Source organism: Natrix helvetica (genome assembly GCF_964273705.1).
Source record: "Natrix helvetica genome assembly, chromosome: 4".
Taxonomy (NCBI): Eukaryota; Metazoa; Chordata; class Lepidosauria; order Squamata; family Natricidae; genus Natrix; species Natrix helvetica.
In genome coordinates this window covers 132,967,738-132,981,298 of record NC_138550.1, presented here as the reverse complement: position 1 = coordinate 132,981,298, position 13,561 = coordinate 132,967,738, and the positions used below count along the sequence as shown (strand labels likewise).

The following is a 13,561-nucleotide window of genomic DNA, read 5'->3' as shown; positions in this document are numbered from 1 at the left end:
AATAATAAAGGTGGGCACTAATAAATATCTTTTCTAGGGCCTTCGTTGCTATCCTACATTGCTTATCAATCTAATAAACAGCTCTGTGGCATTTCTCTATGGCACGATTAATACATTATTGCATATACTTTGATTGACTACCATCTACTTCATCAACTGTTTCCTGAGTACCTGTATATAGTATATATTTCTGATGGGAACCGCAATAAATACTGGAACGAAAACACACAAAAGGTAGTACAAAAATTATTAATAGTGACTGCTGAATTCGGTACACCGTTCTTGAGTGATATAACGCAATCATCCTTACATTGGCAAGAATGTTAACCAGGTTTAGATACCCTTCACATCGATTGAGGAATGTGAGAAAAATGATGTTTTTCGCACTGGCTAGGCAACTTTTTCACATCAAATTACGATTCATGAAAAAGTCACGAGACAACAGCAAGGCATTCTAGGAAACATTCATTTCGGTTTCCATTCTCATAGAAGCTCCAATGTTTCCTTTGAAACGGAAATACTACATTTCCCAGTCGTCTTTGTTGAAAAACATTCTCTCCCTCCCTCCCCTCTCGAGTTTTTCCTGTACGATGTTGCATGCCGGTAATAGTAGTTTCCGACTACCCCCATTCGATACCACGCCGCTTGGTTTCCTTGGAAAAGAAAACTACAATTCCAATCTGCCTTAGCCGGTTGCGCTTGCGCCGTCTGCATGGAAGGAGGGAGGGGAAAGGCCGTTACGTCGCGGGCAACGGCCACGGTAGTGAAGAGGCAGTAAGCGGTAGTACCGGAGGTTTACGTGTTCGCTGCTGGATTTGTCCCGAGTAATAAGAAGAGGGCGAGTTTTGTCAGGTTCTGTGTGTGCTGGTGGAAAAAACGGGGATGAAGCTGTGAGGGGGCGCGTACCGAAAGAAGTGGAAAAAAGAGACCAGCCGCAGGCAGGCAAAGGAGGAGGCGCGAAGCGATGTCTCAGCCGCCTCAGCAGGAGCAGCAGCCAGTGGCAACACTGGTCCCGAAGAAGAAGGACCGGCGTATCTTTTCGGGCACTTGTCCTGACCCCAAGTGTCAGGCGCGCCTGTTTTTTCCGGCGCACGGGCCTCTAAGCAGCGGGAGCATCGAGTGCACGGACTGTGGGCAGCGTCATGAACAGCGGCAGCTGCTGGGAGTGGAGGAGGTGACGGATCCCGACTTGGTGCTGCACAATTTGCTGCGGAACGCACTGCTAGGAGTGAGTGGGGCGGGGCCCCCTAGAAAGAACACCGAGCTGGTGAAAGTTATGGGCCTGTCAAACTACCACTGCAAGCTGCTCTCGCCCATTCTGGCCCGCTATGGCATGGATAAACAGACGGGCAAAGCTAAACTCCTAACTGAGATGAACCAAGGAGATGTTTTTGACTGTGCTCTGCTTGGGGACCGTGCCTTTCTTATTGAGCCTGAGCATGTCGACACTGTAGGATACGGCAAAGATCGCTCTGGTAGCCTCCTGTACCTGCAGGACACCTTGGAGGATATTAAGAAGGCTAATAATAGCCAGGAGTGCCTCATCCCAGTCCATGTGGATGGTGATGGCCATTGTTTAGTCCATGCAATTTCCCGAGCACTGGTGGGTAGGGAACTCTTCTGGCATGCTTTGCGGGAGAACCTCAAGAAGCACTTTATGGAGAATCTCAGCCGCTATAAAGCCCTTTTTCATGATTTTATTGATGCGGCAGAATGGGAAGACATAATCAATGAATGTGACCCCTTATTTATTCCTCCTGAGGGTGTACCGATGGGTCTTCGAAACATCCACATTTTTGGACTAGCCAATGTTTTACATCGGCCCATCATCCTCTTGGATTCCTTGAGTGGAATGCGTAGTTCAGGGGACTATTCTGCCACATTCCTTCCTGGATTGATACCAGAAGAAAAATGCATGGGGAAAGATGGCATGCTGAACAAACCAATTTGTATTGCCTGGAGTAGTTCTGGGCGTAATCATTATATTCCTCTGGTTGGAATAAAAGGTGCTGCTTTGCCTAAATTGCCTATGAAATTACTTCCTAAAGCTTGGGGAGTGCCTCAAGACCTTATTAGAAAGTATATCAAATTGGAAGATGATGGTAGCTGTGTGATTGGAGGAGACAGAAGTTTGCATGATAAATACTTGATGAGGCTAGTTGCAGCCATGGAGGAAGTTTTTATGGATAAGCATGGCATTCATCCCAGTTTAGTAGCTGATGTACATCAGTACTTCTATCGGCGGACTGGTGTAATAGGAGTTCAGCCTGAAGATGTTACAGCAGCTGCTAAAAAGGCAGTTATGGACAACCGACTTCACAAGTGTCTCATTTGTTGTGCTCTTTCAGAACTTCATGTTCCTCCAGAATGGCTAGCTCCAGGAGGGAAGCTGTATAATCTTGCAAAGAGTACCCATGGTCAGTTAAGACCTGATAAAAATTACAGTTTCCCTCTGAACAGTTTGGTATGTTCCTATAATCCTGTAAAGGATGTACTAGTACCAGACTACAGTTTGAGTAGTCTGACTGCCTGTAACTGGTGTCATGGCACATTGGTGCGTCGTGTGAGAAGTGATGGCTCTGTTGTATATTTGGATGGGGACAGAACTAATACTAGATCAACAGGTGGCAAATGTGGCTGTGGATTCAAACATTATTGGGAAGGCAAAGAATATGACAATCTCCCTGAAGCTTTCCCTATTACTTTAGAGTGGGGTGGGAGAGTGGTAAGAGAGACAGTGTATTGGTTCCAATATGAAAGTGATCTATCTCTGAACAGCAATGTATTTGATGTTGCAATGAAGCTCGTTACTAAGCACTTTCCTGGAGAATTTGGTAGTGAGATTCTTGTCCAGAAAGTTGTCAATACAATTCTGCATCAAACAGCCAAAAAGAACCCTGATGATTACACTCCTGTAAACATCGATAGTGCTCATGCCCGAAGAGCCGATGATATACAACAAGGACAAGATTTGGCATCTCAGCTTCCAACCAAAATTATTCTTACTGGACAGAAAACAAAAACATTGCACAAAGAAGAACTGAATATGAGTAAAACTGAAAGAACTATTCAACAAAACATTGCAGAACAAGCACCTATAATGCAAAAACGAAAAACTGAAAAATGGAAGCAAGTACAAAAAGGGCCAACTAGAACTGTGTCTCCTGGTACTATTCCTGATGGGTCATCCTCTGCACCTGCTACTCCCACCAAGACTCCTTATTCTCCAATATCTACGAAAGAAAAGAAAATTCGCATAACAACAAATGATGGGCGACAGACCATGCTCACTTTGAAATCCACTACAACATTTCTAGAATTGCAGGAAAGCATAGCTAGAGAATTTAATATTCCTCCACATTTGCAATGTATTCGCTTTGGCTTTCCTCCCAAGGAGCTGCTGCCACCTAAGGAAGGGCAAGAAAATGAACCTGTTCCTTTGCTACATGGAGATAGAATAACCATAGAGATTCTTAAAGGGAAGGAAGATAGTAACCAGGCTAGTTCAGTACATTCAGCTCATGTTGTGAAGCATGATGATATTGCTGTTACTAGCAGAATTTCTTCCAAGGAACTTCAAGAGCAAATAGACAAGGAAATGTACTCTTTGTGTCTTCTTGCAACATTTATGGGTAAGGCAATACTAATCTTTATAAGTATAGAGTATAAGTATAAAAATATTTGTACAGCTAGAAATGTACAGTGTCCAAATAAATTCTTTAATAATAAAAACACTTCTGTCTTTTACCATACCACTTTTTGTAGGTTAGGAGCATTTTAATACTAAGTAATGTGGCAATTCTGTATTGATTGAACTCATTGAAATAATTCTGTTTAGCAGAAGGACTATACCTTAATGAAACTGTGAAAAACTATGGTAGTTGCAAATTTAGACAAAACTCCTATTTTATTTCACTTTTTCTTGAATGCTATTTATGAAGCACTGATACAATGCTCACAAATGTGAGGTGTTGAAATATTTTCTGACATTCAGCACAAATTTTATCTGTTCGTTTGAAGTATGATATTAATGTACATTATACATTGTTGTACATTGTACAACATGGGCATGTTTGTTGTTTATACTTTTTTTCATAGAGAATTCAACTCCATGGGAAATTAGTGTTCTTAAAATATGCATTTAAATCTGAAAATAGCTCTAAATTTATATTCACAAATTTGATGTATTAATATAAGTTATTTGTTGTATTAAGCACTATCTGCTATTTGGCCAAATCTACTAGGAATTATGTTTTAGAAACTTTTCACTTAAATTAATTGGTGATGTTAACATTAATTTAAGTTTTGCAGCTCTTATAATTGGTTGCAGGCTGCATGACATATAGAAAACTGGTTGATATATGTGTCTTAAGCATTATATTACTGCAATTAAAAAAAACAACCCTTTGGATAATGTTTTTAGAAAACCCTCCCAGAATGTTCTTCCTTTTATTACCCCCCTTGTGATACTGTTTATGTTCGTCAATTTGGAATTAATTTTCCAATCCAGGAAATATAAATAAAACAGTGCAATTATTTTTTTAAGTGAAGCTTCATTGTGTAATGAATTGAAGGCTTAACAAACATGTCTTGTATGAGAGAAGAACAATTTTATTCTTTCAAATAAAATTATATTTTCAATGACCTGGATGTCTGAGAATCTCCATAGATATATTTTCAATAAAAATTCAGTCCTTTTCCTGGAATCAACTTTTCCTCTTGAATGCAAGTTGAAAAGATGTAAGGAAGAGAAAGTACCATAGTTTGCTTGCTTGCTTGCTCGCTCACTCCTTTCATTCATTCATTTTCTATTGCCGTCCATCTCAGCCAATGACTGTGGGTGGCTTACAACTCAAAGAATATATTACAGTTAAAAATACTAAAACCTTTTTAAAACAATAAAAATAATAACATTCATATTAAATATACATAGGACAAAGATGGCCAGTTAATACAGCCTGGAAATGGGGCTCTTAACATATTCAGCACCCCAGGCAGGAGAACATAGCCAGGTTTGAATGATCTTACAAAAGTCTGATAGGGTGGAGCCATTTAAACTCTGAAGGAAGGATATTTCTTCCTTACATCTTTTCAACTTGCATTTAAGAAGAAAAGTTGATTCCAGGAAAAGGATTGAATTTTTGTTGAAAATATGTCTATAGAGATTCTCAAACATCCAGGTCATCGAAAATATGATTTTATTTGGAACAAAAAAATTGTTCTTCATAGAGCAGGGGCACCGCAGAAAAAAATTGTCTGTAATCCTTGCCAACTGACACTGTTTGACTGATGGGATCTGTAGCATACACATTCTGCTCCATCTAATTGGATGGTAGAGACCCTTGGAAAAAGTTGATCCCTAAGGTATCCTACCTTATTCTAAATATCTAATGTTTCTTCCTTATCCTAATGTATCTACTGTATTTTTTGGACTATAAGACGCACCGGTGTATAAGACACATCAGTATTTCGAAGAGATAAGTAAGAAAAATTTTTTTTTGCCTTCCCTCAGCCCCCATCAGCACTCTGCAGGCTTCAGTAGGAGTGGTGGAAGGCAAAAATGTTTTTGAAAAAAAAAAGGGCGGAAAACAGGCCATGTTTTGCAAAAATGGGATGCGAGGGTGGGGCTTCGGGAGGCAAAAAAATGGCTGTATTTGGTATATAAGACGCACCAACATTTCCACACTCTTTTAGGGGGGAAAAGGTGCGTCTTATACTCAAAAAATACAGTAAGTAGATAAGAGAGAAACAAAAGAAGTCTGAAAACTGGGTTAATATAAATTGCAATGCTTTGATATATGGTAGAAAAAATGGAGAGGAGGAAGAGGAATAAGTGTGCATCTATTATAGGTGTGGCTGTATGCATATGACATGTATGAAAAGTGAATGTACTATGATAGTTTTTTCCAACATGGTTTACTACTGTCAGAATTTGAAACCTTTATGTGGGTCCAACGCATCTGGAGACATCAGACTGGTATATGTTATACTGAATGATATATTTTGGAGTGGCCTGACTCAAACATTACAAATCATAGCATGAGTAAATACCTTGTACACAACTCAATTTTGCATGTCTATTCTTTATAAACATGACATTATTCTTCTTATTCATTATTCAAACTAACAATATTGACCAATTATATCTTAATTTCAGATTATTAAAATTGGATTATTACAAGCCATGTTATCAAACCATTAATTTAATTTAATTTATGAAAGTTTGGATAGAACAGAAATTGTTCAAAAGCAGAAACTATATGTCTCCTTGTAGGCATCAACCAAGAAAAAGGCAAGAGAGAGTCTTAGGATTGAAATAAATACCATGTTTCCCCCCAAATAAGACAGGGTCTTATTTTCTTTTCACCCCCAAAATATTGATTGGGACTTATTATCGGGGGGGGGGGGTTCTTATTGTTTTGGGGTTGCCGGGTGGCTGCTCTCTTGCGAGCAGGCACCCGAAGAGCCAGGCACAGCCTCAGGGGCAAACGGCTGTGTTGCGCTGTCACAGCAGCGCAATGCACCAGCCATGAGGTGACTACACTCATGAGCAGCACCCAGCAACCCCCCTTTCCAGCTGGGTAGAGCACCACTCACCTTCCCAGTGATATCCCAAAGGCGCTAAGCCACATGGTGCTCTGCCTTCCCCCCAGCTCCCGTGGCTTGGTGCATTTGGGATACCTTAGGTCAGTGGAAAGGGAGGTTGTGCAAGTGCCTGTTCCGCCCCCCGCTTGTGTGCCTCCCAGCCTCACCATGCCCTGGCCCAGCTTTTCCTGCAGGCCCAGGGCACCGCCACAGCCTGGTGCTCCAAGCATAACCTATTCTCCAACTTCTAAACTCCGGAGATCCGCAGCCGAGTCTTCTGGTAGCGGCTGCTCCGGGAGTATGCTCTATGGTTGTGGGCTGGCTTCTGGCAGAGCGTACTCCCAGAATGTACAACCATAGAGCGTATTCCCAGAGTGGCAACCTCCGGAAAACTCGGCATTCTACCTCCATGCTTTGGAAGCCGCAGAAAAGGCCATGTGGCAGCGGCAGCACCAACGGAGATGCCCTAGCTCTGCAGGGAGAGTTAGGCAAAGGCATTGTGAACCTGGAAAAGCCGCTTGCACAACCCCCCTCTCCAGCCATGTAGAGCCTCATTCACTGACCTAGGGGCATTCGAAAGGCGCCAAGCCATGTGAGCCGGAGGGTGGTGAACAGCCACTCACGCAGCTTGGCAATACCCCTAGGTCAGTGAATGGCGCTGTGCCCGGCTGGAAAGGGGGTTTGCAGGGCGGCTGCTCGGTTGCTGCAACAGTGCAACACAGCCATTCGACCCTGAGGCTGTGCCCGGTTTTTCGGGAGGTCGCTCGCAAGAGAGCAACCGCCCGGCAACCCCCCTCTCCAGCTGGGCACAGCACTGCTCACCGATCTATCGGTATCCCAAAGGCGCCAAGCAACGTGAGCCTTTGCCGCCCCCCCCCCCCCCCCCGTCCTGCGGCTTGGTGCCTTCGGGATACTGCTAGGTCAGTGAGTGGGGCTCTGCCTGGCCCGGTGGGGGGGTTGCCCAGGGGGCTTATTTTCGGAGGAGGGCTTACATTTTTTGCCCACCCGAAAAATGTGGCATGGCCTTATTATCAGGACATGTCGTGTTTTGGGGGAAACACGGTACAAGCATGCTGACACTCTTTTCTCATTACTTTTGAACTGTGTGAATTGTGTTAACTAATTGCATACAAGATGCTGTCAAGTTACTTAAATGTGAGTTTTAAAACTTGGTGGAAGACTTGACAATGATTTTTTTAAAGTGGAATATCATTGTGCCACAGAAATGGCAAGTGATGCCCTTGATCTGGTTTTCACTACAGATTGGATTGGGAATAGCCTAGCAATGGGATTACTGTGACCTTTTTATCAGGGGTTATTTCCTGGATTAATCATAAGTATCTCCTCTTACAAATCTGAAAGTGTTCCATATGTATCTGAAAAAGAATATAAGAGGTCATCTTATATTGAGGCTGAATGTAATATGGAGACAGGAAAATAACTTCGGTTTAATATTTTTGGAGGAATAACAGGATTGTTTCAAATTCAAAATCATATTCCTTTCAAGTAAATATGGTATTAACATGGTTCATCTCCAGGTGTTTATACATTCTTGACAGATTCCTGACATTGTAGAAGGAGAGTCTATAGTTAGTCCTTCGAGCTGTGGAAGCTTATGCCTTTTAACAAAACTTGTTAATTAAATTGCCTGTGACATTTTTCAACTAGTGAAGCTTTGTTTCCTGGGAATAGTCTATATTTACTGTGACATATTAAGTAATCTTGAAGGCAGTTTCAAGCATAGAATCTAACTTAGAGAAAGATGGAATTTTTGGCTACAGCCATAGACCTTCAGATGGTGTAGAATGGAAAAAAATGTGAAAACAAAGATATGTTTTGGTTTTAAAACACTGTTAGAAGATACTATTCTTACTTATCTGTGATATGACAAATGATTATTCCAGTGCAATCAATTTTTCTTGAATTTTTTTCCAGAAAATTGTTCTTATTGTTTAGCCTTGTATATGTTGAGTTTTAAAATGTAAATAGTGAAAGTAGGAGAAATGGGGTAGGATAGAATTAAAATGGCCCTTTATTGTGATGGAGTATGAGTATATTATAAAACCCACCGCCCCGAGTCCCTTTTTGGGAGAGGGGGCGGTCTAAAAATCTAAGAAATAAAAATAAAAAATAAATAAATTAAAAGTGGTGTCTCTTTAAATTGATCTGGACTGATGATTTTAAGGACATGGTCATTCAGTTTTCTTGGAAGCAATATAGAAATGATTTGCATTCTTGATTTCCCTATCTATCTTGTAACTCTAGTAGACAAAGTGAACCATGTTCTGCTGATCTTCTAACTTTGAGACAGCCACATAGAGTAAGCACTTCAAGGGCTTTCTCACTTAATCTGTTAATGTACAAAAGATACTTCTACTGGAATTGCTGGTCTTCTTACAAATGCCTCCTGGGCTGAAATAGCTGTGCTGAACATTAGTAGGATATAGCAGCCATGAGCCTTCAAGAAGTGGCACTATGGTTGCAGTCCATAGTGTGCGTGTAGATTGTTGGGATTTGCAAAGTTCACTGATAGAGAATGGAGTGTTCTGCAGAACAACAGAATGTTCTGTCCTCTCTCTGAACCATGCTGAAGTTTAGCTGGACTGTACTTCTGGATGATGTTTGATGGTTTTTGGAACTCCCAAGAAGCCTGGGCAGTTTGCAACAGTTAAATAAAGAAATTGCAATAAAATCAAAAGGTGACAGGTGAGACAGACCAGATGGGATGAAGTAAAGGGTCTTATTTTCCCTTGCCAAATGCCTCAGTGAAGAACTAAGTTTCACACTTGTTCTGAATAACAACAGATCTCAGAGGAAACATCAAGAAGGCGAGTGGAATTCTTCTTTACATATCTGTATCACGCATTAACTTGAAATATTTATATCTTCCTTTTGCAAGGTTTTCAAAGGCAACTTGTGGTTAAAATACTGTGTAAGACGCGATTTCCAATATTACTTTTTTAAAAATAAAGAATTAGAGAGCACATCATCCTGATTTTTAGAAAACATGTGTAATTGAAAAAGCTGTCCATATTCTGTTTCTTAAATTATTTTTTGCTTTATTCACAGGGGAAGATGTTTGGTCTTATGCAAAGGGGCTTCCTCATCTGTTCCAGCAGGGTGGTGTATTCTACAATATAATGAAGAAAACAATGGGTATACTTTCTAATTTTATGTTAATGTATCTTTTCTACCATGCTGTGCTTTGTATATTTAACACTTTGGTGTTAATTACTTTAGACTGATATGTCTAATTATCTGTATGCTGAAGTTCTTGATCTAGAACCAAAATCTGAAACATGAATTCAAGTCAACTGAAAAGGATATTGTGATAGAATTAAAATGGAAAACAAATGTACTGTAAAACTTAAGGATCTGAAGACTGGATGTGCTGATATTATTTGGTAATGGGATTCCTCTATCTGTAACTTCTGCTATTGCTAAGGTGAGGGAGACATTATATGTCTCTATAATGGCATATAATGTGCATAAGCTGCAAGATAATATTGTCTGCTTTCCTTAGCCATATTGGTTCCTATCCTATAAATATTTGTCCACAAACATTATAAGGGAAGAACAGGAACTGAATTTGGCGCTAAAGCTGGAATTTCCCGATTCTTTCCTCCCTCACAACTTTCTGACTATCTTTTCTCTGCTCAGAAAAAATTAAGAATCCATTTTAGATGTTTTATTTTGATAATCTTCACCTTAATTTAATGGACAGAATTTATTAATTAAAATTTATCCATTTTCAATTTTGCATATTGTTATTGTCTTGTAGAGGTTGTCTATCACACATTCTTCATAGCTTCTTACTGAAGTTTAGATTATCATTTTGTTCTTTCTGAAAAAATATATACCACTAGAAAAAAGATAAAAAATACCCATGCATTAAACTAAAGTATGTATTTTTATATGCTCTTTGTTATGGCTATATAAAATTTCTAGGTTTAAAGTCAATGAATGTTAAAGAGCAAAATCCACATGCACATTTCACTAGAGCATTGAATCTTATTTAGCCAGTCTTCTATTCTTTTTCATTTTGTATTTCTTGAATGTATTTGGAGTATATAAATAATACTTTACTTTTTTTGTATTTCGTGATTTTATAAGCTTTATTAAAAGTCATAATCATGCATTTTTACTATTTTTGCAGGTCTGGCTGATGGTGAACACTGTACTTTTCCACACTTGCCTGGCAAGACCTTTGTATACAATGCAACAGAAGATAGATTGGAACTTTGTGTGGATGCTGCTGGTCATTTCCCTGTAGGTTCTGATGTGGAAGACTTGGTTAAAGAGGCCCTAAATCAAGTACGAGCAGAGGCTTCTTCGAGAAGTAGGGAAGCAAGTCCTTCACATGGACTTCTAAAATTAGGTAGTGGTGGTGTAGTTAAAAAGAAATCAGAGCAACTCCACAATGTAACTGCATTTCAAGGAAAAGGCCATTCTCTAGGCAGTGGAACCAGTAGCCAGCAGCTTCATCCAAAAGTTAGGGAAGCTCCACTTGGAAGAAAGCAAAACACAGGTACAGATTTCAATACCAATTCTGCTAAATTGGACCCTTCCATATACACCGGTGATTCTGGAAATAGTGAACTTATACGGATAGCTCCTGGAGTAGGAACAATGAGAGATAGTAGACAACTTGATCCTAATTTAATTGAGGCACAGCGGAAAAAATTGCAGGAAATGGTTTCTTCAATTCAAGCATCAATGGACAGACATCTGCGAGATCAAAATACAGAGCAATTGGCAACAAACGATTTTTCTCAAAGGAAATTAGAGGCAACAAGTTCATCAGTTAAAACAAAGAGCCCTCAAGTGAGTTTAACTGAATCATTTACTTTATCAAGTGGCAGTGGTCGTTTGAATACAGAAATAACTGATAGTAACATGTCAAATGCATTGGCAGCATCATTCTCCACAAGATCAAAAGCCCAAAAAGGAAATTCTGTTGAAGAGCCTGAAGAGATGGATAGCCAAGATGCAGAAATCACTAATACAACTGAGCCAATGGATCATTCATGAAAAGTGTAACAGCTGCTATCAACAATAGATTACTGTACGAATGTAGTTTGTTGGCTGGACCACATTAATTTAGTCATTGAATCTTGTATGTTTCAAAGATTATATGTTACTCACTGCATGATAGCAAGTGTGTGATAGATAGTAACTTTTAATTTGACATTCTGCTGCCAGGTTAGCTCTCAGTTACCTGTATATTAGTTATTAGAACAAGCACTGAGAAAAAAAAATATCTGCTGTAGTTGTGGGTTATCTCTCTCTTTCTCTCTTTTTTGTAATTTTTATTCCATTAAAGTCTTAATCCGCCAGCCCCTATGAAATCATTAAGATATTTTTTCAGTTTGATATGTGAGAATAAAACCTGACAATGTACTTGTTTGTCAGATACTGGTCCATATTTCATTAAACAACATTTGCTTATACTTGACATTTGAAAATCAAATTTATATCTGTTAGATAAGTCAAAATGGTGAAGTACATTTACTGATGGTTCTTTAAAATTGTAAAGGAAGATATGGAAGATAGTATATAAGAAACATAAAATAAAGATGTCTGAACTATAATTCCTTGCTTTATTGGCAAGTGATAGTATGTTTTGTTTTGAGTTGCTAAAGTGCTATAGTATGTTTTTACATGGTCAAAGACAATAAAATGCAAGCATTTTAAGAACAGAATAAAAAGAATTTAATTTGATTCAGGAACATTTTACAAATAGGCATTGATTATCTGTGATCCCTATTAATGCTTCCTATGTTGGTTAATCAAATTTAACAGAACTTTCATCAGGGGTTTCTCAGTGAATTAATAAAAAGCTCCTTTTAAATTCCTTACACTTAGGACATACTTAAAGCTTTTATTGTAATACATCACTTTACTTAAACTGGATCCACTTTAAGCAGCATGTTCAGCAGATGTGATTTTTAAGAAAGAGACACTGTTTGCTTCAATAAAGCAGACATTTATGTTGATACTAATGTTGCACTTTTTGCCTCTTCACATATTTCTATTTATGTGCATTATTACTACTACATCTGATAAAAATAAACTTGAAAGGGTGAAAGACAATATAGAAAAGTATAGGAAATAAATCTTAAATTCATAATTATTATCCAGGGCTTGGGCACATGTGACTTTTTTCTGTCTATAAGTTTATAATATAAAATACTTGTACTCTTAAAGTATGTTTAAACATTTTGCAGTTACAATCACACAAAATTACTAAGGAATGCTATGATTAAATACCCCCAAAAAGGGAAGGCTTATTTTTTATGCGGGAAAGTTACTTAGAGATAATAATTGCCTCAGTTCACTTGAATATCTTATGCATTTACATACCATTTGTCTTTTCTCCTAAGAGAGAATCTTCCAGATTTTATCTTGTATTGCACTATTTGTGTATAAAGCCTTCAAACCACACTTTCATGAATGAGTAATTTTAAATATATAATTTTGCTCTTTAAGAAGTAAAATATGTCAATATACAGTTTTAAAATTGATCCAGCCCATACAGAATAGATGCCTGTATAATCAGAAAACTACTATAAACTGCTAGCAAATACACAACCACGTGGCCATGACACCAAGAAACCAATTGTGCATTCATAGGGTGAGAAGTATTTCTGACAACGGCTAAGTCCATAATGAAGTTCAAAACTAGCATGTAACAGAGTATAAGCTGGCTGATATAAACAAGAAAAGCAGCAGCGCTTTTTCTGAGCAACAGGACATCAACACTGGATATCCTTTCTAAAAAATCTGGCTTCTGTCATATAATGCTTGGAATTATGGTGCTAGAGCTGTTGTGAAGAAAATATTTTTGGCAATGATAGCATTTCCATAGTGCTTATATTTCTAGGACTCTTGAGTAAAAACAATGCAATTTTGTATTGATTTGAATGTAAATTGTTAAAATAGTTTGGCAGTTTAGTAACTTTTTTGGTAATGAAAA

General features: G+C 38.7%; 1 protein-coding gene across 1 annotated transcript; it reads left to right on the top strand.

Annotated features, from left to right (window-relative positions):
- The first annotated feature begins 696 nt into the window (after positions 1 to 696).
- On the top strand, positions 697 to 12,581 carry VCPIP1 (valosin containing protein interacting protein 1). The gene is made up of 3 exons (XM_081950549.1): positions 697 to 3,632; positions 9,655 to 9,741; positions 10,742 to 12,581. The coding sequence occupies exons 1-3, from the start codon at positions 965 to 967 to the stop codon at positions 11,614 to 11,616; spliced, it is 3,630 nt and encodes a 1,209-aa protein (XP_081806675.1). The 5' UTR covers positions 697 to 964; the 3' UTR covers positions 11,617 to 12,581.
- Positions 12,582 to 13,561: the final 980 nt, after the last annotated feature.

Bases quoted from the DNA above. Each gene is read 5' to 3' on its own strand.
- VCPIP1 (XM_081950549.1), top strand. From the start codon at position 965: ATGTCTCAGCCGCCTCAGCAGGAGCAGCAGCCAGTGGCAACACTGGTC. The intron at 3,633-9,654 runs GTAAGGCAATAC...CTTTATTCACAG, and splicing joins TCTTCTTGCAACATTTATGG to GGGAAGATGTTTGGTCTTAT. The intron at 9,742-10,741 runs GTATACTTTCTA...CTATTTTTGCAG, and splicing joins TATAATGAAGAAAACAATGG to GTCTGGCTGATGGTGAACAC.